The sequence below is a fragment of the Perna viridis genome, chromosome 1, assembly GCF_037379345.1.
Source record: "Perna viridis isolate PV_CMFRI_1.1 ecotype Kerala chromosome 1, ASM3737934v1, whole genome shotgun sequence".
NCBI lineage: Eukaryota > Metazoa > Mollusca > Bivalvia > Mytilida > Mytilidae > Perna > Perna viridis.
In genome coordinates, this window is record NC_142445.1 from 29042103 (window position 1) to 29067247 (window position 25145).

The 25145-nt window shown below is 31.1% G+C and overlaps 1 protein-coding gene across 1 annotated transcript in view; it reads left to right on the forward strand.

Moving 5' to 3' along the window:
• The window catches only part of LOC148628216 (sentrin-specific protease 8-like), a 37947-nt gene extending 13172 nt beyond the window's left edge, over positions 1-24775 (forward strand). The window contains exons 4-6 of the mRNA XM_088584766.1: positions 3456-3571; positions 12323-12376; positions 14718-24775. Coding sequence (XP_088440892.1) covers positions 3456-3571; positions 12323-12376; positions 14718-14887 — 340 coding nt within the window. The 3' untranslated portion in view covers positions 14888-24775. The remainder of the gene's footprint in view (positions 1-3455; positions 3572-12322; positions 12377-14717) is intronic.
• The last annotated feature ends 370 nt before the right edge of the window (positions 24776-25145 follow it).

Consider the following 25145-nt stretch of genomic DNA (forward strand, 5'->3'; position numbering starts at 1 on the left):
ACAATTGCATATATCTCCAAAACCATTAGGTTTAGCCAAATCTTGACTGAGTAAAAGGGTTCAGCATGACAAGATCTATCTGTGGTAAAATTTTGGTTTTAATCCTTTAAGCCATGTTGGAGGTATTGCCCTTGTTTGACATTTTTTGTTATATTTAATGTTATTTCTTTAAAAAAATCTTCTCATCTGACACTACTTGACCAATTGGAACCAAACTTGGTATGAATGGTTCTTGAGGTATCCTGCATAGATTGATATGGGGATATATGATTCGTCGAAACACATGGCCACTGTTACTAAAAATAGAGTACTGTGAAAGCACTTTGATTCATGGAGACCAATTTTCTTGGATTAGGGAAGAAAAACAAGTTAATGGATTCTTGAATTCATGGTTATGAGGTTTTCTATGTACACTTCAATGGAAATCTCCTTTTCGTTGGGAACCAAATTTCGTTGTTTGGCCTACCAATGAAAACCATGAAAATTGGTACCCTATGAACAATAAAACTTTCACAGAATATGGGTCAGACAGTAGTTTTTCGCATACATGTGTATCTCCGAATTGGTTAGGATTAGCCAAATTCTTCTAATTGCTGAAATGATTCTTATTATGGGGCCTACAAAAGTCTTCAAGGATATAAGTTGTTAAGTTGTCAGACGACTCCTTGTAAGAGTTTTTGGCCTTTAAAGGGGAAAATTTTTTTTTTTTTTTTTTTTTTAGCCAATATCTTGAAAACTATGATAGATAAAAAGAAACTTTCTATTAGTGAAATGATCCTTATGATAAGTCCTACCTACTTATTGTTGGACAGATTTATTGCCCTTGAAATGCAAAATTCAGCCAGGGGAGTGATTCAGGTTCCTGGGAGCCTCTTCTTTAAAATATGACAGTATCAAGTCCACTGGTGAGTTATCTTTGTCAATTCATCAAAATAACCCCTTCATTCATGACATACATGTACATGCACCAAAGATTCACTCTTGATGCATGTATAAAGCAGGTTTTTAGCTCTAGTCTTTGTCATGTTAACTTATTTAGTACTAGTCCAGAAATAGGTGTTTTATTTATGTCAAGGACTTTATTATACTATGCTCATATAGTCTCTGATTTTAAATCATGTTGACCGTTGTCCTTTGTGGTCTAATTAAATTTATTTTAAAATATTTTGATTTTTCATTTATAAATTTTCAACGAACTTGAATCTTGTTTCAAGTGATAAAATTTCTAGCAAACTTCCATGGACCATTAATTTTGTCCCTTTTCTCTTGTACTCTTGCTTGATATCTAAATATTATCACTTAATGCCTTCAGTATTTCCTTAATTCGATTTTTGGAATCGTCATTCTATTTGTTTACCGTTTTTTCCGCCAAAAAAGCCACAGGGCAAAAGTGTAAACAAATGTCATCCATTTTCATTTTGCAATTCTTGTATTTTGGAGTGCTTTAGACACTTCCTGGTGGTATATTCATTTGTTAATTGGATTTAATTTATCCTTTTGTAAGGTGAATCTGTTTCTGAATGTATCACATTGTTTATCAAGGCTGTGAAGCTTGTATGTAGCCAAGTGCACATGGCCATGATTGCGTTTACCTTTGACCAAATGATAAGAGTTTTGATTGGCTCAATAACATACTTACATCTAATTGACATCTCCCATGAGGGTATTGTGTGTCATGGTCACCTCGACTAATTATAATTGATTGGCTTCAGTTGTAAATTGGTTATGGTCAATTAACTCTGACCAGGTGTCAACACAATTGTTTATTTGGAGTGAATATCTGTTGCTGACAAACTTCCTGTCAATTTTAATATACAAAACCTAAGTGCCAAGAAAATTGCCAACTGGTTATTTTTGCACCAGATCAAATAACAAATGGCAAATTGTGACATTGGCGAACGCTAGCACGATCCCTGACAACTGTTAATTAAGCTATTACAAACATATACTCTTACTCATGAGAAGAGACTTTTACATGATGTTTCTTTATTTAAAGATGTCTGTATGTTGGATACAGTTTTTACTTGCATCACAGTATTGAGATACCTACATTTGTTTCATACGTGATTCACAGCTCTAAATGTTTTATCCAGTTGAAAACAGATTTTGCTTTTCTAATTGTAATTTACCAAAATCTATTTCTTTCTTTCTTTTTTTTTTTCTTACTCTGCTTACTTTTGATTTCAACAATTTCCCCATTTTTGTAGCCTGTAGGTTTCAAAAAATCATTTCTGAATTCACGAAGTATTGTACCAAGTTAACTTTGCACAATGTTTATATACGTTGTACATAATTATTGAAGATGTTTGTCTCCTATAGTTAAGTAATTTGATTCATTTTAGTTTATTGGTTGAAAGGTACCTTCCGTGTGTTATGTTTAACTTTAAAGTGTGGAACCAGTATTATTCAAGCATTCTAATTATGCAGTATCATGGACCAGTCTGCAAATATTGAATATATGAATTTCTGTCTGCATCACCATCGGTGAGAGCAGGTCTAGTTTACTGTTTGTTTGGCAAAAAATACTATCATAAGTTAATTAAGTAAATTCTGTCCTACATTTTGACCTACATTTTTAGGCCCCCCCCCCCCAAAAAAAAAAAAAAGAAAATATATATATATTTCCGTCTTCTGATTCCCTACCTACTATAGTTTTTTTGTGTCTACCCTAAACATTTTATGACACTTTTGGTTCATGTACTTATAATGTCTTGATTGTTTCCCCATTAACTTAATGTCAAATGTTTTTTTGTCAATTTGAAAAATAACATAATTTCCCCCCAACTACTATGTACCTACCCTGTTTTTTTCTTGCTGGTAGCAGGGAACAAGACAATAGTTTTTTTGGCCTGACCATAATTTTTATTTTGCTCAGTGTTGATATTTAAATGCTTATTTTTATATTTATATAATGTTAATATTTATTTATTTTTTATTTATATCAATAACATTTTAATGTAGAACTACAGAAAAAAAATAAAGAGGAAAATAATAACTGCTCCATTTTTCCATAAAAAATGAATTAAAAAAAAAACAAAAATGAAATAATTTCAGTTTGAAATTGTTTTGTTTTCTGTGGTAATACATTGAAATGTGATTTATTTACTATCTGCCAGAATTTCCAAGTTACAAGGCTATGAGTTGACAATCAATGCACACGATTGCATGCCTGTACAATATATCCCTCCTGTTAGGTGGGAAGACATATTGTTTTTGCCTTTTTCTGCCTGTCTGTCATGAAACTTTGTTGGTAGTTAGCACATGATAAGTATATGTAGTTGTGCATATTATCAGGAAGTTAGGATCCTTTGAATTCTGTGGGAGTTATACCCCTTTGAATTTTGGAACCTGGTGTGACATGTTTTTGAAGGCAAAAATATAATTTTAAGTCATACATGCATCTAAAAATGCTTTACTGTTCATGTTTTGTTTGCATGTAATTTACTGTATTTCAGGAGTTTATTGGTATATATTAGAAGCAGGCAGGAGTTCCGCCATTATGATTCTAGTAGCAGACATAATGAAGAAGTTGCCAAAAAATTAGCTTATAAATTGCAACCTCATGTTCATGGTGAGTTCATTTACATATAGCATGATTTTGGATAGAGGTGTATCACTTTCTGAACAAAACTTGATGCACAAGAAAATGATAAAGAATAAAGTCTTGTATGATTTAGTTGTGAATTTGGAGACTTTAATCCATCACAAAAGAGAAAACATGAAGGCTTCTGATTATTCTTGCATTGAAAGGACAGAAAAAAATACTTAAAGTTGACCAATTTTCAGATATTCTGCCAAATTTTGTACTTTTTGGTCACTTTCTGGTAATATTTTTGGCAAGGTAATATTAATATTGTCCATGCCCAAGAACCATCTTCAGATTTTAGTGAATACAATCATTAATACATAATTTATCATATGTGAAGATATGAAGTTGTCTCTTGTGTATGGACATAGTTATCTGGATGTATATATGTCCAAAAAACGTCAAATTTTGCAATTTTCAGCCATTTTTGCTTATGAGTAAAATTATGCCACAAAATATTATTTTTCCCAGTATTTATACATTTTACAATGTTATGAACAACTTTCATGTTATTACATTAAAGTTGATATTTATGATCCTCTGAATTTTGTGGGAGTTATATCCCTTTAAACTTTAGAAAGGGGAACTTGAATTACTTATTTGTATTGTCATTTAAATGAAATAAACAAAAAAAATTACCACCATCATAGTCTTTTTTCCTGGCTTTAAATAATGCAGTTTTTTTTTAATGGATTCTCTGTAGTTTTTATCATTACATTCTACAGACTGTTGACCTGTCCATTGTTCTTACATAAATATATAAAACTCACAAAATTCATATCTTCAGGATCATCTTCATAAAGCACAGCAAAATTTTCAGATTGTCATAAAGTGTAGTAAACAAGTATACAGCATAGTTTTCTCTTTGTTTTGAGCAACAAGAAGGTACAAATGTAAAAAAAAAAACAAATATCTCGCTCCCTATTGGTGCTATAGTGCAAAGTTTTCACTATGTTTTGAGCAATAAGGAGGTACATACATGTATGTTAAAAAAAAACCAAATACCTCCCTCCCTTTTGGTGTTATAAAACATAGTCTTCACTTTGTTTTGAGCAATACAGAGGTACAAATGTAAAAAAAAAAAACAAATACCTCCCTCCATCTTGGTGTTATAAAGCATAGTCCTTACTTTGTTTTGAGCAATAAGGAGGTACAAATGTAAAAAAACCCAAATACCTCCCTCCCTCTTGGTGTTATAAAGCATAGTCCTTACTTTGTTTTGAGCAATGAGGAGGTACAAATGTAAAAAAAAAACCAAATACCTCCCTCCTTTTAGGTGTTGAAAACCAAGAAATTTGCCACAATTTGTAACCTTAGTCATATTTGTCATTATTTTATTGATCAGGACAGACTTGATATGCCCCTTCCCTCATTTGGTTGGGAAAATTAATTTCGATTTCATAAATCATCTGTATTGTCTATTGATGAATTATCTGGTAAATTGTGCTTCGTTTAATAATGTAATAAATGAAAAATTTAGAATTTCCCTTATAAAAAACTAAGATTAGTGCAAAATTTTTGGTAAAAATTACTTTATTAAAATATTTCTATGAAGAATACTAAATACTTGAATTTTCGCTCAAAGTTTGCATTTTATGTTAAAATTTTCATCATGAGACAATGCTAATGGAGGAGAATCTCTACGATATTAATGACAAACCTCCTAGTCAAATGTCCTGTTAACCATAGGCAGTTATACAAATGTACATAAAAGTTATCCTTACAGCCATAGCAATTTGGTCCTGTATACATCTTCTTTTGAAATTTGTTATACAAACCAGAATTTATTGAATTGGATCCTTGATTCGCAGGTCTAATAGCTTGTTCCTCTTTTATCTACCCTGGACTTGACTTTTTATGAGCAACCCGGCAAGTGTTTCTAGAAAAGCAGAGGACGATTATCTGCCAGTGCACCTGGTCCATGCTCCCAGTTTTTTTAGTTAACTCTGAGTTGCTCTTTCACTTTTGTTGCTTTGTATGTATTATTTTAGTTACTTTGTGTTCTTTGTTGTGTTTGTCTGTTTTCCATGTCTGGTCGTTGTCCCTGGATTACATTCTACTAGAATCTTGGTTCCCTTTATTACTCTAGCACTCAATATTTCTTTTTATCTCATTGTCTCATAATGCAGACTGTTTATCTGTCCACAACCTAATTTTTTTTCGTCACAGTTATTAGAGCCACTAAATATTTATATAGTCCTTTTTCATATTCCTGTCTTTGGCTTCCTTTTTTCGAATTTTAAGCAAAGGGGAATAACTTTCTTTAAATCTGTCATCCGACAGACTGGTTTACTGTCAAATTGGAGCAATGGACAGCAGTGGACTGTAAATGCAAATATTCAATTTATTAGAGCTGCAGTAAGTACTTCAATGCTTTTAAATCCAATGTAACTTATTTCAAACCATTCAGGTAATTACCAAAGTGAAAAAAGTTTTAGTTTCCAGGAAAAATTTTTACTGTTTTCCCTTTCCCCTGTGAGACCGCCAACCAAGGTGTTGGGTGTTGGTGGGTAATGTCCCTTTGACAATCTTGCTAAAATGACTTGCATTCTGTAAATATGAACGCCATTGGTATTCCATATGCCCAGATGTTATTTTGACCATGTGAGTTTTGCTTACAGTTTTTATAGGGCTGCAAACAATCTATGGTTGTATATTATTATGATGCTGTCATTGTTGTCGTCCGTGTTATCATCCGTAGACACTTGGTGTTTATGTGACAACGTGAGTATTAGTTGGTTGATCTTTATAAAACTTTATAACCTGATTACAAACTACAAAAAGAAGGTTGGTATTTGATTTTGGGGGTGATGGCCCCAAAAACTTTAGAATTAGGGGCCTAAATCGAATATTTCATAAAATTCATCTACCAGTTTATTAATTGAGTAAATCCTAGGGATGTCTTTAGTATTATTCTACAATAATCTATACCACGATGGTCAGACTTTGATTGATTTTATGGGTAAAAACTTGAACTGTTAAGAAACTAGGGGTCAAAGGAAAGAGGGGGTGGGGAGAAACATGCTCATTTGCTTTTGTTACTTTGTATGTATGATTTTAGTTATTTTATGTTCTTTGTTGTGTATGTCTGTTTTCCATGTCTGGTCTTTGTCCCTGAATTACATTCTTTTGATTAACGCTATAACCTTGGTTCCCTTGATTACTCTTCCTGATATGCAGACAATAACTTGACTATTATTTTAATTTCTGTCCAAATTCTAAATATTTTTTTAGATACCTTATGAAAATCTGTGCCTTCATATTTCAATCAGATGTCAGATACCTCTTATGGTTTTTGAGTTATAAGAGGTCAAATGGGCCACACCCCAAAAAAATCTACTTTTTTATTTTTTCTCCAACATAAAAAAGAAAAGTAAGATGTATTTATTTCTTCTTAAAAGTCTGAAAAACATTATCTACATGTATATCCCGATTTTTTATTTTGTGTTTATTTTTTTTATTATTATTTGTTTTTTTTTTGTTTTTTTGATGGATATGAAATGAAACACAACTTCTTAACTTTTTTTTATGATAATCTTAAAACATCTGTTCTACTAACCTACATGTTACCTGTGTCTAGACTAAGGGGTCCTGACCTTATCTAATATTGTTACATATGGAGATGGTTCTTTTCTCTCCTAATCCCCAGTTGTTTTAGTGCAACTGCACTTGAGTTTTATAGACCGTAAAAAAATGGCTGTCTTATGTTATGTTGTTGGTGTTGTTGTCATTTTTGTTTTGTTTTTGTCTGTGCAATAAGTTTAGTTGTAGTCAAGCAGATGTCATGAAATGTCTATATTATGTTAATTGATACTTGAGGAAGCTTGCTGTTTAGAATGGGGTAACTGGCCCTATAGTTTTGCAAACAAAGTGGCAGAAAGGAGTAAAATAGGCATTTATTTTGAAATTATGTGGAAGGTTTTAGATATATCTCTATTGGTAAATGAGCTACTTGTCACCAAAAGGCATCAGGCCTCCAAAAATGACATTTGTTATTTAGTCTGATTTTGATTTTTTTTCTTAAGATTCCTTATGAAAATCTCTGTCTGCATTTTTAAATCATATTTCAGATATTTCTTTGAGTTTTTGGGTCAAAAGGGACCAAAGGAGGCCATACTTCTCTATTTTTGGTGGGATTTTGACTTTTTTTTATTGGGTTCCTTTAAAAATCTCTGCCTAATACAAGAGCTTAGCAAATTCATTCCATAAATTACTTTTTTTTTATTAAAATAAGGTACAAAGTGATCCATGAAAGCACTCTTAAGCAGAACTTTGTACTTACATTAAATTGAATTTCAAAATATTGTGCAATATTGTATCCAAATGAGTTGTGTCCATAATGAACTGTAAGTCCCTATGATTAAGTGTGTCAAAAAATCATATAGTGTCCATATTTTCCCCTAGTCAATTGTGGTCTTATGATGTTGCACTTGGTGATGCTGTTTATGGAAACTTCTGTCTGGAAAAAAAAAATTCTGGTCCCGAGAATTGCAAATTTTAAAGATTTTTATATGAAACATATAAGAGATATAGTAATATTTCTTTTAAAATAGAAATTTCCACTTTAAAAAATTTGAAATTTTGTGTTCTAATTTGATTTTTTAAAGACGGAATAGAAGGCTAATGTGGACTTCTTTGGACTCGAAACTTCAGCTTCTATGAACTCTGAATTCAGAGTTAAAAAATTCCAAACTAAGAATTATATGAAAGTTTGAATTAGACAATTACCGGTACTCACCAATTGGCACAATCATTTCAGAAACTCAAAATTTGAAAGATTTATAAAATTTGAATCATAAGCTTGTCATAACAATTAGGGACCAGCCACGAAATGTGGTGGACTTAAGCTTCCTATAATGATCAATCTGTTGTCGGTTCTTCTGTCCATCCATCTGTAACAAATTATGTCCAGGCTGTAACTTTTTTTATCTCTTGGTGTAAGCTTTTGATATTTGGCATGAGGGTAGACCAGCTGAAGAAGATGTGTCACATTCCATGGTGATCTTTGCTCTTGAACTTTTACCACAAGGTCAATTAAATGATTTTTGTAAAACTGATTTGTGTCTGGGTTGTAATGAGTTTTGCATTCTAAATTGAATTTGCTGTGCATGGCTGATTTACACAATTTTTACCACAGCCGGCCCACAGAGATGAATTCCATCTCAATGGTATTTAGCATTTTTTGCTATTCAAGCTTAAAGTTATCATCATCTACAATATTCAAGGTAACAACAAGAAACTGAAGAAATGTTTTTTAGGGACAATTGACCTGAAGATTATAATTTGAACAGAATTAAAGTAAGTCTCATTCAGCCCTTAATTACTTAATTGGTTCCAGTTATAACCTCTTAAATGAATCCCAACTGTTACCACAATCAAAAACCAAAGTTGTATCAAGTTTGAGTTGTGTTCATAGTTGCCCCATCTACTTAGGATTTGACCTCTCCTGTCATATCAAGCTGCTGTACATGAAGCATTTTATTTTATATATATATATATACTGTCAAGTTTAGTTTCAAACAGGGTATGAAATTAAAGGCTGTCCTAGTGCCAGGAATAAGTAAAACTGACACTCAGACAAATAAAACCTCTATAAAACTTCAATGATATCTGCCCAAAGGATAACTAAAATTCTCGATTTTCAGCATGGATTATTAGTAAAGGACAACCTAACCTTAATATTGAGCAAAAGAAATTTTATTCAATCTGCCCAATATTACCAGGCTCTCAAAAAACGTCAGTCCCTGTAATCAAATACTAAAGTGCTTTTAAAACGTAGTGTTGCACTTGAGATGTATAGAAAAAAAAACTGTTAAATTATATATATATATGTATATGTATATGTATATAGTAATTCCTGAAGTTGTTCTTATATTGACAATTTTAAAAGAAATTCATTTAATTTATTTTTAGCTGCCATAATCTAAATAAGAGAATTCTTGTCAGTTGCTTTTAAATCATTCAAATTATGTTGATATCTGGACTAACTGGTTTGATTTATTAGCTCTGTGTAAATAGTGGTATTTAAACTATAGTATATACATAATTCCTTGTGACCTTTTATGTCAATTACACATGCATACATTAATGTCAACTGTTTTAGCTTACTTCCTTCAGATAAATGCTGACTGCACATAATACTTTATTTATGAACAGTATCAGTAATTATACCCAATATAGGAAACCACCTGTCTGCCTGTCAGTCCATCTGTTCACATTTCTTGTTAAGTGCAACTCTTCCTGAATCACTCAAATGATTTTGATGCAACTTTGAGGAAGGTATGGCATCACATGTTAATGTGTATAATGGATAAAGTTACTGATGGGGAGCTCTGAATGGAGATAATCCAACTTAAGTAGTTACATGTTAAACTTCTTAATTGCAACACCTATACTGCTCAAGAGATTTTAATGAAATTTGATAGGAAGGTTAGGCATCATACACTCCTTGAAACGTTCACATTTCCCATTTTGCATTCCTGCATCATTTATCATTTGCTTACACATGAAAATGCATTTATTTAACCACACAATAGAAGTATTCATTCAATTGCACAATTTAGCGTTTGTTTGGATGCATGATAGGAATGTTTGTTGTAATGCACGATAGAAGCATTCATTTATTATTTGTGCATTCATCATTTTCTTCATTCAGCTATGATTATTTTTGTATTTTTTACTATTACGTGTATCATTTTTTGTATTTTTATTAATTCTATTTTCTATTTCTGTCTTTTTTCATTAATGATAATATTATTATTATTTGTTGGTCTATTGTGCGTTTTAAGGCATGCTCAGAGAGCATTTTAATGCACACTAGGTGTGTTTATTTATGGTGTGTTTGGTGGGCATTTACTGTGTGTTTAGTTATCATGCTTGCGGGAAACCGAAATTCTTCAAGGAGTGTATATAGATGTGCATGGAGTAACATAGTTACTGTCAGGGAACTGTTGAGAGAGATAATCTTACTTGAGGGTTTTACATGTTAAAACCTTGTAAGCGTAACTCCTCCTTAACCGCTCAAGGGATTTAATGAAACTTTAAAAGGAGGTAAGGCATCATATGTGAGTATGCGTGAAGGAATATATTTACTGTCAAGGAACTCTTAAGGGGGATAATTCCACTTATGGAGTTTACATGTTAAAACCTTGTAAGCACAACTCCTAAACCACTCAAATGTTTTTGATGAAACTTTATAGGAAGGTCAGGCATTATATTTAGATATGCATGAACAAAGGAAGTTACTGTCAGAAGATTCCAAAGGGATAAAATTGAACCTACAGGTTACACATTTGATCACATTTGAAGTGGGGGAGTATTCTGTTTGTGGGCTCACATAATTTCTATATTAATTTGGGCAAAGAGAATTAAATTTTCACAGGTTCTTGTGGACAGGATACCTTATATGGTAATTTTTGTCATTCTAACCTCATCAGTAAATTACAAATCAAATTTTTTTTTTCTTGAAAACATAAGTTTGTGGTCTCAAATGGATACAAATTTTTTTTCGAAATAAAATTTGGAATGAAACACCCACTGCCTTGGTTTGCTATGATACCCTCTTGAAATGCTTTGTGGTACTGTGAGTGTACTTTAATTTGTGGGTACCAATTTTAGTTTGGTTTAGGGGAAAATGACCCGTTCTTAGATTCTTGAATTCGTGGATTTGAGAACTATGAGATATCATACAAAAGAATGGGAAATTTCCTTTTCGTTGGGAACCAAATTTCATGGTTTACCAAACACACAAAAGCAATGAAAATTGGTACCCCATGAACAATAATACTGTCACAGTATCTTATTTTAGCATGACATTCCTCATCCATTTTTATTGATTTTTTTCTCAGCTTCTACTGAGCAAAAACATTTTACATTTGGTACTTATTTATGGGTTTGCCATGTGTGAATTATCATAAGTCTTTCCTTTCCAGGTTTCAAGCACATTGAATTCTTGTTTAGTATCAAATAAGGCCAAGAAAAAACACCTGTGTTTCTGTTAACATGCTCCTTGATTTGCATGAAATTATGTGCAACCTCTTGTTAATATTTTACTGTATTCAATCAATTACAGCTTGTTGTGTGGTACAACTTACCTTTTTTACACAATTATTTTTAATTAATTATTTTTAATTACTTATAAAATGTTAAAAAAAATTGTGTAATAAGTGTATCTACAAAGAATTAAGAAAGTGAACATGTTTATGGTTATTTTTACTAATGAAATTGTACCCGAGATACTTATGTTCTTATTTTTATTTTGAATCCTTACTATATTTGTAGACATTTTAACTACATACTTTCTTCTGGATTTTATTCCACACAAACAGATGCATTTATCATGAAAAAATAATTGTTTTTACAAGCATGTAAGGATTTTGTGAAAATGGTAAGTTGTACCTATAACAACTGTTGCAAATTGTCATAGTTGATTGTACAACACTGTGTACTTTATTGCTTAAGGAGGTAGATCTGGACTAAGAGACATAACTATTGAAGTCAGTGATATGTTTGTATCATACCCAATTTCACCAAAGCTTATCAAACATTTATTTGAAACATAATATAATCAATCCAAGTTGCTTTGGTGCTTGCATTAGATTCACGTGAAATGGTTTACCAGTGATTTGTAAGAACTGTGCCCCTTACCTTAGAGATATTTCCTTAAGTGTCCTTAGCAGGTATACCTAGAGATAGATTTAAAACCTTACTGAAATTAGATATAATAATCTTTTTCAGCGCCTATGGGACGAATGAAGTTTATAGAAATGGATGGTCCACAGCAACAAAACAGTAAGCAGTATTATATTTTATTCTAAGTATAAAAGTAAAAAAGACCAGTGAGCCAGTAATGACCAACTGAGCCTTACCTTTCTTTACAGTCATTCATTAATCTGCAACAGTCATGGAAGATGTGTTGACTGTAAAAATAGATTGACGCTTTGTTCCAGACACTTGCAATCTGTTCAGTGGTCTGCAAACTTCTATACTACTCAAGAGCAATGAATGAGTGCATTATTTGGCTATACTGCAAGTATGAAGTTGTTATGGCCTGATCATACTGAGTAACTCTAATTTTGATTACCTTCAATCCTGTTTGGAATGCTCTCTTAGTTATGTACATGTACATGTATGAAAATATCCGAATGTACTAAATCCTAATGGAGGACATGATTTATGATGGTGATCTTTGATTAAGTGGGATGATACTTAATACCACACCTATTAATACTGTAATGTACTAATTTTCGTGGTTTACAGAAAACTGCGAAAAATAGCACACACGAAATTCATTTTTAACACTATATAACTCATATCTTTTTTTTTAAACGATAAAATTGATACCTGTAAATGTGTTCACTTGACAGAATCCATGAAAATTAATACATTTACAGTATTGCATCCTATGAGAACTTATGAGGCAAAAAAAAATAAGTGTGTGTACTGTCACATGCTGAAAAAAATAATAGGGTCGGTAGGTCAGATTTTTTTTTTTGGTGGCCATTGTTGTTTAATATGATAAATACTGGTACCAATGATGGAAAAAGCATAAATTTCCGGAATTTCCAGAAATTGCCAATAAAAAAATTGGGTCATCGCGATAAAATAAGGGTTGGCTGGGTGGCCATAAACACACATATTTTTTATTTTTTTTTGGCCTGATCTATTGTGTTGTGTACAATGGTGCTATTTGAAGTTACTTAATCAAATCATAATTTTATCAAAGTGTAACAAACTATGAATGTCTGTCATTACCTTGTATCCAAACTGAAAACTTTAAGTACTTCTGTGTCTAAGAATCTGTACTGTTAACATATTAAGTAGCTGTCTTTGTAAGAATCATGCAAAATCTGAAAAATGTGATACACCCCAAAAAAGGCTACATATTTTTATTTTTGTAATTAAGTTGTTTTATGGGTCTATATTACGAAATGTGTAATTATTCATTCAAATCTGCCTGCTCTTAGGAGATAATCCACATTGAAAATGCAGTAGATTCTATTGTATTTCAGTGTCATTTATAGAGTTATCTCCCTTACTTTTGAATTCTACAGTGCATTCCATACAATTTTTATCTCCTATGAACACGGGTTATATGAAAAACCAAATGTTAATTTCTGTTTACTAAAGCATTTTAAACAAGATATCAAAAATAAAAATATGTAGGCTTTCCAACCATATATCACATTTTACATGATTCTTAGCTGGAGTACTACTTAATTTTTCAGATGTACAAATTTTTGCAATTTTCCTGGTGAATAGAAAAGCGTGAAAAAACAATACTTGCGAAATTGATTTTAAACACTTTACAACGCTAATTATTTTTGTTTTAAACTGCAATAATTGATATTGGCAAATATGATTATTTGACAGAATACGCGAAAATTAGCAACCGCCAAAATCCATATTTTTACAGTTGAAGGTGTGGAATTTGAGGGAAAAAAAATGCAGATATTTTATTGCATTACTAAGTATGCTTACCTTTTAACATTAAAGATTAACCATTAAATTTTTGTTAGTTTGTCTTCTCAAGATTTTTAGGTCAAATTTACTGTGAAAGTACTTTAATTTGTGGATACTAATTTTCGTGGATAAAGGAAGAAACGCAAGTCGGTGGATTTTTTAATTTGTGGTTTTAAGATTTTCAGTATACACATCAAGGAAATTCTCCTTTTTGTTGGGAACCAAATTTCATGGTTTGGCCTATCCACGAAAACCATGAAAATTGGTACCCCACGAAAAATAGTACTTTCACAGTAGTTAAAATGCATGATGTAAAAATGGCTTAAAAATTTTCAACATGTCTAGAATGAAGATGCTTCGAAGTTAATTTTAATAGTTTTTCAGTTGTTTTCTAGCTGCAAATATTTGAGGCAAAAAAGACCAAATTGCAAAACTGATGTGCCACCAATTGCCTTATTCTTACACTGAGTGTCACCTAAGAGAAATTCAACAATATATGTATATATATATTATCAATCCTTCTGTGAATAAGATACCCCTTTTCAACTAAACTACTCCAATAGTTTTTCAAAAAACCATCAGTTAAGACAACGTAATAATATCACAAATCATATTATGAATGTTGCATTATCTTCAGTGATATTTTTTTTATTCTATTTTTTTTTTTCAGGCTATGATTGTGGAGTGTATGTTATAGCAACTGCAGAACATTTATGTAGGGAACTGTGTGAAGGCTATAGCATTGGTTTGAATGACTCAGTAACTCCTGACATAGTCAACGATAAACGTAAACAAATTAAGGACCTTATTTATCAAGTAGCTGATGAGTTCAGAAGCTGAATTGTATGTTGTCTGTAGTATTGTTTAAACAATATTAAAGTGGAAATGTTTGTACCATACAAACATAATGTGTATTGGCTCATTAAGAGAGTGTCGATAGAAGAAGAAGGCAATGAGTGGAATATGCAGAATTTTGTTGTGAAAAAAAAATGTTCTTCCATTAGAGATCAGTAACTCATGTTTTCTAATTTAATAAACATTGGTTTGTTATTTACAGAAATTGAATGAAAGAAATTAACTACATAGAAATTGCTAGAACCTTTCAAATAGTGGCAAATTACTCATTGGTCTGTTTATAATTGTGTGGATTTGTTAGGGAATTTTAGAAATACATTCTGAGTCGTCCACTTTTGATACAAGCAGTCTTTGTTTTTCTATGACATCATAATAAGTTGCATTGTAACCAAAAATGAAATTATCCCATATCAAATATCTGCCAGGTTTGTACATAATAGTATAGTATGCATATGATCATTGTTCTGTACAAAGTGTATTTGGTAACCAGTATTGGTGGATTTCTTGCAAAATGCAAGATATATTAAATGGGTAGTTAACAAAATGTAATTGACTAAGAAAGTGTGTAGCTAACAGTTTTTGTGATTAAGTCAAGATATTTGAATTAAACCCAAATGCTAGGTAGTTTTTTTGTTTTTTTTTTTTTGCTTAATTTCAAATATGAGAAATGGAAAGAAAAGAGTTACTTCAAATATTTATTTCAAATTTGGGTGTAGGCTCAACATATGCTATACCCATATATTGAAATTTAGAAACATATGTACACAACTAAATATGCCACTTACATGTATGACCATCATATGATTATTGTTAGAAATACTTATGACAATTGTATGATTATTATATAATGAATAACGTATGATGATTATCATGTGATTATTATATGCAGACCAAAACATGTTAATCATATCACACTTGATTCATATGGTATAAATCATATGTTGAACATCATATAATCCTCGTGTGTGGCACTTTTGGTTTTGTACTCGGAGTCATACCATTGATTAATGGGGGGAGGTAGAGGGAGGCACTTTTTAAATCTATATATGTGTGGTTTTTCAGAACTCTTGACAAATTGAATGAATTTTACAAGATAAGCTCAAAATTTCTTCTCTTGGTGAGTCCTGTAGAAATAAATGCCTTCCCCAAGTACTTTGAATGTTTTAATTGAATAACCCTCAAATGTTTTGGTTAAATTAGAATAGAATGCATACTATAAATTCATATGGACTTTCTCTCGTTAAACCATTTTACGTAATGTCTATAGACCTACTCAGGGGATGAACTTCTTCCTTTTCCATGAATTAAAATGTCTGTTGGACTTATCTTAATTGTGTTATATCAGTTCTGCATGTATTTCAAAAATTGTCAGTATGTATTGATTCCTTACGGGCCATGAATGTATAAATGACTAGAGTGGGCGACATACCAAACATTCATTATTGATCTTACCATTTATTGGCCATACAAAATCCGTACTACAAACTCCAAAAATTACATAATACATGGTCTCAGTAGGGAACTCACATTTACAAATTTAAATTAGAAAAAAAAGCCAAAAAAACAAAAACAAAAAATAAGAAAAACAAAACAAAAAACTGGTGCCTAGGTTGATTTTTTAATAAAAGGATGACAACAGATTTATTAGTCTTTTGAACTGACTACATATTTGTTTTTAACTAAAGGTTGACTTCAGATTTTTTGTTAATGTAGTTTTTTTTAAAATTAACTACAAAAGTGATAAAAATCTCCTCTAATCTCCTTTTTTTGTATTTTAGTATTTTTGATGATGTTACATACATGTATGTTAGATTTTTTTTAACTTTATTTTTTATTATTGTGAATTTGAAAGGGGATAAACCAACTATGTTCTTAAATTGGTCAAAGAAAAAAATTCTCCCCTCGTTAACTTTATTCAGGGCAAAAAGCATTTGTAAGTTTTTAAAATGCATCTAACATAAAGCTTTAATTCCAGGGATGGATCAAGAAATTTCTAAAGAAGGGGGATTCTGATTGTGAAAGTGGAAAAAAAGGTTCCTGGCAAAAGTTTGCTTCCTTTTACCAAAATTCTCTTCATAATCTGTTCAATGAAAAAGGGTGTCCCAATCCCAGAATCCTTACCTGGATCCATTACTAAGCTCTACCTTTATGTACTTTTGTATTGTAAAAGGCAGCACATTGACATGTTTATTCTCTTTTTGAAAAAAAAAAAACAAAAAAAATAGATATCAAGTGTATCAATTTTTAAAAGGGATGCTATTGTGAAAATTGCTACTTAGGTGCTTTTTGGAAGATCACATTTATCACCATATGTATGAGAATTTGCATAAATCTTTGCAGTATTACAGTGAAAGAAAATAGAGACTACTGTATAAGTAAGTTCCTTTACACATAATACTCAGTTTTAAAGGTATAGAGTTTCTTACACCAAATAACCAAACAGTATTGTTAATAGCAAGTTCGGTTTTTTTTTTTATTCAATCTGAAATTTTAAATAAGATTTTTCATCAGTAATTGTGTTTAGTACAGTTAAACATATCTCAAGGTAGAGCAAAAATTTGAACACATAAAACAGGTGGTCATTGTATACAGTTTAATTTCAAATAGATTGGTCTACATAATGCATTTTGTAAAGTTAATAACAAAATTACCCAACCCATAAACATGGGAAGGGAAACATTATGGAGTTTTCCTTATAAGAATCATGCTAATTCTGTATTATGTGACCCCCCCCGAAAAAAAAAAAAAAAAGTTTTTATTTTTGTTGCTTTATAGGTTTATATTATGAAATGTATAATTATTCATTTTATTCATTCCAATCTATCCGCTCTAAGGAGGTAATCCAGATTGAAAAGCCAACAGTTTCTATTATATTTTAGTATCATTTACAGTTATCTCACTTTCGATTCTACAGTACATTCTATATAATTATTATCTCCTATGAAAAAGGGTTATATGAAATGCCACATGTTAATTTCTGTTTACTATAACATTTTAAACAAAATATTGAAAATAAAAATGTGTAGACTTTCCATTCATGAATCACATTTTGCATGATTCTTATCTGGAGTGCTACTTAAATAGCATATGTACCAGCAAGGATGAAAAGGGATAATATACCTGCCCATTATGTTCCTTACTTGGTACATGTATCAGCATTTAATCGTAGTCTTTTCAAGATAGGTCATTGCTGAAAATAGTTGGTTCTTTAGTGAATCATTGCCATATTAATCAAATTTAAACCCCAACATATGTTCATATCATTTCTTGAAGTATACTATCCATGAAAATTGACCATACTAAATTGTATGGCAATCAAAATGTACAAAAATGCGTTGCTCATCATTTTTTAACAGAATGGTCTTAAAACCAAAGGAGACATTTTGAATTATTTTTTTTAAAATTTAATCTGAGTTTTGTATATGAGATACAAAAAATGTACTTTAGGGATGAATAATTTGTTGAATTCTTTATTTAAGAGAACAAATAATTTATAATCAATACTTATCCAAATTTTAAAAAGTACAAGCCAAAAATTTCAAAATAACAGAATTTCTCAGGGTTTTCCTAATGTTGTGAAACTATGCTGGTAATGTGTGTTCTATTTTCATGTAACCATTGCTTTAAGGAGGTAGACCTAGGGTAAGGGAAATAACTCTTTAAATCAGTGATGTGTTTGTATCATATTCAATTTCACCAAAGACTTTCAGGCTTTCCTTTGAAACAGAATGAAATCAGTCCAAGTTAGTTTGATGCTTACATAAGATTGATGTAAAGTTGTGAATACAAACGTTCCAATGATTTGTAACGGTTGTGTCCCTTACCCTAGGTCTACCTCCTTAAGAATATAGGAATAATTTGTCTGTAGACCTATGATCAGTATTCCTTACTAGCCATGAAGAGTATTTGTCTCCCTTATAATGCAGTGTTATCTCCTCTTAAAAACAGATATTTTGTTAGGTACATGTCCATCTGGAATTGGGTAGGCTACATCAAATGAAAATGTGGAACTTGGTATTGCTGAAATGCATTTAAATAGCACTCCTGCTAAGAATCATGCAAATGCTTGGAAAGCCTATGTATTTTAATTTTTGATACTTTAAACTTTTTGAGTATAGTAAACTGAAATAACGTACTGATTTTCATATAACCCTTTGTTGTAGGAGATATTGATATTAATTATAGCTTTCTACAAAACTGCTACTTAACTTAAATGGTAACACATTCTTGAATCTGTTAAAATACCACAATCTACACTGAATTTTAGAAATTATCTGAGGTGCATTTGAATGTTTTCCACCATGAAGAGTTCCACAATTTCTGATGTACCATTGTTTAATGTTGCTTAAGAATCTGCCTTATTCTTACACAGATTTGTTGTTAAAACAACCGCAAGTAATATAGTTAATTTCAGGGATTAGGGTTAGATCAGAATTACTTAGCCATTTCCACTGATCTTTTGTGTACAAGAAAGACTGAGTTGTTATGATTCTGATTTTTTTCTGGCATATTGGGTTTAGTCTATTTGTCCAAAGAATGAATACATGTCTGAATTCTGATAAAAAAGATTCTGTTGTAGGAATTTTCAGTACCAACTCAGGCAGCTTATTTTGCAAAGCTTTCAAGATTTTGAATTTAAGTATTGTCCCGCCAAATAATTATGCAAAAGTAGAGAATAAATGACTCATGCACATCTCTTGCACAACATGTTTTGACAGGAAACCCATCAGAATGCCTGTGGGCGATGTTTTCTGTGTGAAACCAGTCAAAAGTTATCTCATGATAATCGGTTTTCCTATAACAGCAAATTGAGTTTATTTGGAAGGTTGATTCACTTAAGATTAAGGATGTAGACCTAGGGTATAGGACATCTTATTCATTTATTTAAATGTTTGTATTCAGCATTTTACACCAATCTCATGTAAACATCAAAGTAACTTGAACTGATTTCATTCTGTTTCAAATGGAAGCTCGAAAAGGTTTGGTGAACTTGAATTTTATACAAACTTATCACTAATATCAAGAGTTATATCCCTTATCCTCGATCTATCTCCTTAAATTAAAAAAAAATGTGATGAATTAGTAACTGCATGATTTTACGACAAAACCTTTGAAATTATACCCCTACTCAATAATATAGTGGTATATTGGAATAATCTTATCTGTTCTTCATTCCGCCCATCCATCCGACTGAATTTTCGTTGCAATTATATTGACTATTTATGGATGGATTGATTTAAAATTTCGTGTGTGGCTTATATACCTGGGGTGTATGTTGTAAGCAATTTTGGTTGCTCTACGATATCAACTTCCGGTGTGAGTTGGGATATGCATATCACGACCATGTGTGCAACCACATATTTGATGTGTATTTAGTTATGTGTATTGTAACTTGCTTTGCTTCTGTAACACTGTTTTAATTCTTTTTCTCTCTAAAACACATTAACTTTCCATAAAGTTTCCTTCATTGTGCCACCCATTGCCTGATTCTTACACAGAATGGTACAAAAATATTTAGGGACCAATCTGTGTAAAATTCAGACACGCTTATGATATTGTTGATTCGTGGTACAGAAAATTTTACACAGAAAAAGATTCTGTTTTGGTCTTCTGTATAATGATTTGTATATTCGAGAAAATGATACATTCATCTCTCATTTAGATCAACCAAAGCAAGAACAACTCGACTTGCTAAGTACCTGTTTTAATTACAGTCTATATGATGTTCATGTAACTTAGACTGGTTGTATGGTATGTGCCAGTAATTGTTCCTGAAAAAGAAATATAAGTGAATTTCATTGGTTTTTGCTGGAATCAGAGCCGGTCTGTAGCAGTCCTTATGAAAATTTACTTAAATAGCAGTCTTTATCAAAATCAGACTGGTGGTAATTCTTTCATGTGAAAAACCCACCAATTCATTTTTATTTCTTGTTTAAAAACAGTGCTTAACCAGTCTTATTTTTCCATTTGGTTGTTGGGCTTTTAGGAAAAAAAAATTACATAGGTTGTACATGAATTTTGCATTCTGTAAGAGTTATTATTCTTGACTTTGTTTGATTTAAATTTTAGTTGGAGATAAATGTATGATTTTCGCAAAAGTAGAGAACTGAATACAGAAAGGACTATTGTTACTCAAGTATAGTATGTGTGGATAAAAAAAGCATGATTTATTCGATGGGTTTTTCTACACCATGAATCGCCTCTACGTTAGGCCGTGTCTGAATTTTATATGGACTGATACTTCAATACAAGCTTCCAGATAATATAATTTAACAATAAATAACACAATTGATGTACAATTATGAAAATACTAAATGGTCAATTACATGAATATATATTGTATACAAGTTCTGTAAATGTGCATATACACATACAATTGTATATGTAGAACAAGTGCAACTGCTGTTAAAAAATGCATTTAGAGGTATACTGTTAACGTATTGATTTTCGTGGTTGCTTATATTCGCGAATTCTGTCTAGTTAAAATATTTGCAGGTATCAATTTTTGCGTTTTGAAAAACTAATTAGTGATACTCAGTGTTTAAAAAATCAGTTTCACAGGTACTTTTTTTATTTTCGTGCATTTGGAAAATAGCAAAAATTGGTACACTGCAAAAATTAATACAGTTATAGTAATTGGTGACAAACTATGTCGAAAGTATTACAAACCAATTTTTTCAAATGGAACTATATTCACAATTGTAACTGTAGTCTAAATTGATAAACACATCATGTTTTATGAATTCAGCAAAAATGATTATTTTATAGTAGGATAATGCATGCTTAGCAACAATTATAAGACATAAACTTTCTCAGGACCTTGCTTTAAATGTTTTTGTTTAAACTGTTACTACTCACTGTGATTATTCTGTTTTAATTTGCGATGTAAATGTAATAAAAACTGCATAGTCACAAAAAATTATAAAAGCTTTGTTTTAGTTGCTTCAGCTTCGTGCAGAATTTGGCCAGCTAGAAGTCTTGGCAATCTTATTATTCTCCAGCTAAAGAGAAAAAAAAAATCAAAATTTTGATCAAGCATCTGACCAATTTAATGGTAATTCCAGTGTTCTTGTAGTCTTTATTATTGAAGGGATGACATGGGTTTGTTACTTTAGTCTGTCTTGTTTTTAAGTTTTTTTGTAAGTTTTTTTCCGTTAAAGTAATAGTAAGAATAAGTATCAATATCTTTGATATTTGTTTTTACAGGTTAGTGTACTATTTACTATATATATATAGAATAGCATATGCTTTTTTTTTATTACATGCCATAAAATCACAGGGACACCGATATTAATTCAAGAGTTTATATGGTTTGTTATGAATCTTATATTGTTTTGAAATCATGCAATTGAACAGTTGAAGGAGTAAAGTCAAATTGTTTCATTATCTTTTCATTTCATAGCTGACAAAATTATGAGCATCATAGACAAGACAAGAGTACCAAAAGTATGTCTGTTCAAGTTAAGTTGGCAAATTAAAATTAGTAAACAAGTAACAAGATAAATACTGTTGTAACAGTTTTTATCGATGATTATGGCCAATTTCCATTTTTATTTAATAGGAATGATCTGACCTTCATTTTGGCTGACATTAATAAACTGCTGACTAAATCATTGTATTATGTAATTATTATTTAAAACATCTTAATAAGATGAGATAATGAGTGAATATATTAAATCATTTTTGTTTATTGTTTTCAAAAAGGCTCATTGAGTCAGAAGTGCATGGGTTCAGCTTTTTAGAAAACAATGTGTGCTAAAAATCATGTGTTAAAGTAAAATGCTGACATTAGTTTCATGTTTCATAAATGCTTGTAAATATTTCACTATTCATTCCACTGCAAACTAGTCTGTGCCTTGAATTTCAACCAATTTTAATTCTTGTATATATAAATGAAGTCTTGCACTAATTTATTTTGTATGATTATGCACTTTAAAGCCTGGTTATTTTTTCGTTATGAGGAAAATAGGTCTCCTCTTTAGAAAGATTCGATTTTTCAGGCGCTGAATAACCGAAATAGAAGTTGCGTGATTGTATCGCATTGCCTATAAAATCTCATTGGTCGAAAATGATTGCGACATTTGTAATTTTGTTCTCTCGTAAAAACTGTTGACGTCCAAGACATACGATAAGTAGAATTTCCGCCAGATGACACAGATGCAAAATGATGCCAAAATGTGTTTTAAAAAATTAAAAAGGGACAGAATGTACAACTTTAGGTCGTCGATCATAAAATGTCTTATATTTCAAAACATTTTTTTTGAAGTTTTGATATATTGTCAAGCCTCGATATTAAAACTGAAAATTTATTTCTCTCGATGAAAAATATTTTCATGATCAACTCGCTATCGTTGTAGGTACTATCGTTCACTAACTCTTAATTGGAGTGATACAAGTATTGGCAGTTTCTTCTGGGTAATGCACCACTTCTCTTATACAATTTAGTTAGTAACAGTGAACAATTTATTTTGCTCCTTAGTGATTTTTAATGTGAAAATGTTTTATCATACTTTATGAAAACAACAAAACAAAATATTGTTGTGTTGCATCATTAACCTTTTTGAATTTTGCGTTGGTTGATATTTATTAAGTTAGACCATATTCTTAGTATAATTCGACTTAAAAATCATGTAAAAGTTGTTTATAAATGATTCATTTATTTTTGCACAAAACATATTTTGACTGTTTACCTTTAAAAATGCCCCAATAAACAATATTTTGACTAAGAAAATATCATTGAAAGTTCAGTGGCCCTTTTCACAAAAAATCGTAAGAGTAAAGTTAGTCGTAAGTTATGAAGTCACAATACTTTTATGTACTATGACGTCATCCTTACGACTGATTTTACACTTACGATTTTTTTGGTGAAAAGAACCGCAGGTTTGTAGATATTTATAGCTTAATTCTAGTTGAAAAAGTGTAGAAAAGTTTCCGCAAAAAATTGTACAATGTACTCATTTTTACACTACTTCTGCATGGTTTATGTAGGGCAATACTAATAGATATATATGAACTTTTCCAATTATTCAAGATTCTTTGTACTCTTTTATTTCTATATTTGGTATGAACAACTTGAGTTCAAATTTTGATATTCAACTATCACTCATTACGAAACCTTTTTCTCTGTGATTGGCTGCTTGACATGTCTCCCATTGCGGAAGTTCTATCAACCGGCCGTTTATCAAGTCACCAGAAGATCAACGTAAACAAAAAACGTTACAACGACGCTTTAGGCCACTCCGATTTGATAGACAATGCACTATAATCACAAAAGCAAACTTATTTTATATCATTTGTCCGCATCACATGGTCCATGGTGTGATATCGCAAAAATATATAGCCATCCTAGGAGACGAAACAACCAAATCATTGAGAGGATTTGGACTTCAACAAGTACTTATTGTCCCATAGTTGGGTTAAGAGATAACGACAATCTAGTTTTTAGCTGTTGTTTGTTTTCTATAAATTAATATTCTTTTCTTCACAGGTGTCATTTTCTTTAGAAGACATAATTTTAAGATTGTTTAAGCCTATTGATAATTTTCCACGTTTGCATTCTCTTTGAATACTGTCGAAAGAAAATGTATCCAGCAAGTTTTTCGTATTTCAGCTGTATTAATTAGCAAAATGATATATGTGCATGATTATAGAATATGTGTGTACTCTGCTATTTACTGTATTCAGGATTTCAGGACAAAAATATTTATGAATACTTTGTATTTTAATCATAGTAGATATAAATTGCGTGTCAGTTCTTGAAATGCATTGAGTGAAATGTTGATTTTGTTTATTATCCATATTTTATGACTTACAATTATCCATTTATACTCATTAATAAACCATGTTATTGCTCAGAATAAAGTTGCTGTTGAATTCAAATCTTATTTTTGAGTGGTCCTTTAGTTTAGAAATACATTTGATGTAAGGAAATTTAGTTTTTGTGAAATGTGTCAAGAAGAATTAAATGTGTTAAGCATGTTTTATTTAAAATACTTATCAGTCAAAATCTTGATTCTTTCATCAGTATTGTATAAATGATAAATAAGAAGTGAAGAGCAGGAATTTGCGTAAAATTTGCGTTCGTCATTCATAAACTTAACATTTTTAGCTCACATGGCCGAAGGCCACGTGAGCTATCGCCATCACTTGGCATCCGTCGTAGTTGTTAACAATTTTTCAAAAGTCTTGTCCTCTGAAACTACTTAACCAATTGGAACCCAAGTCGGTATGAGTGTTTCTTGGG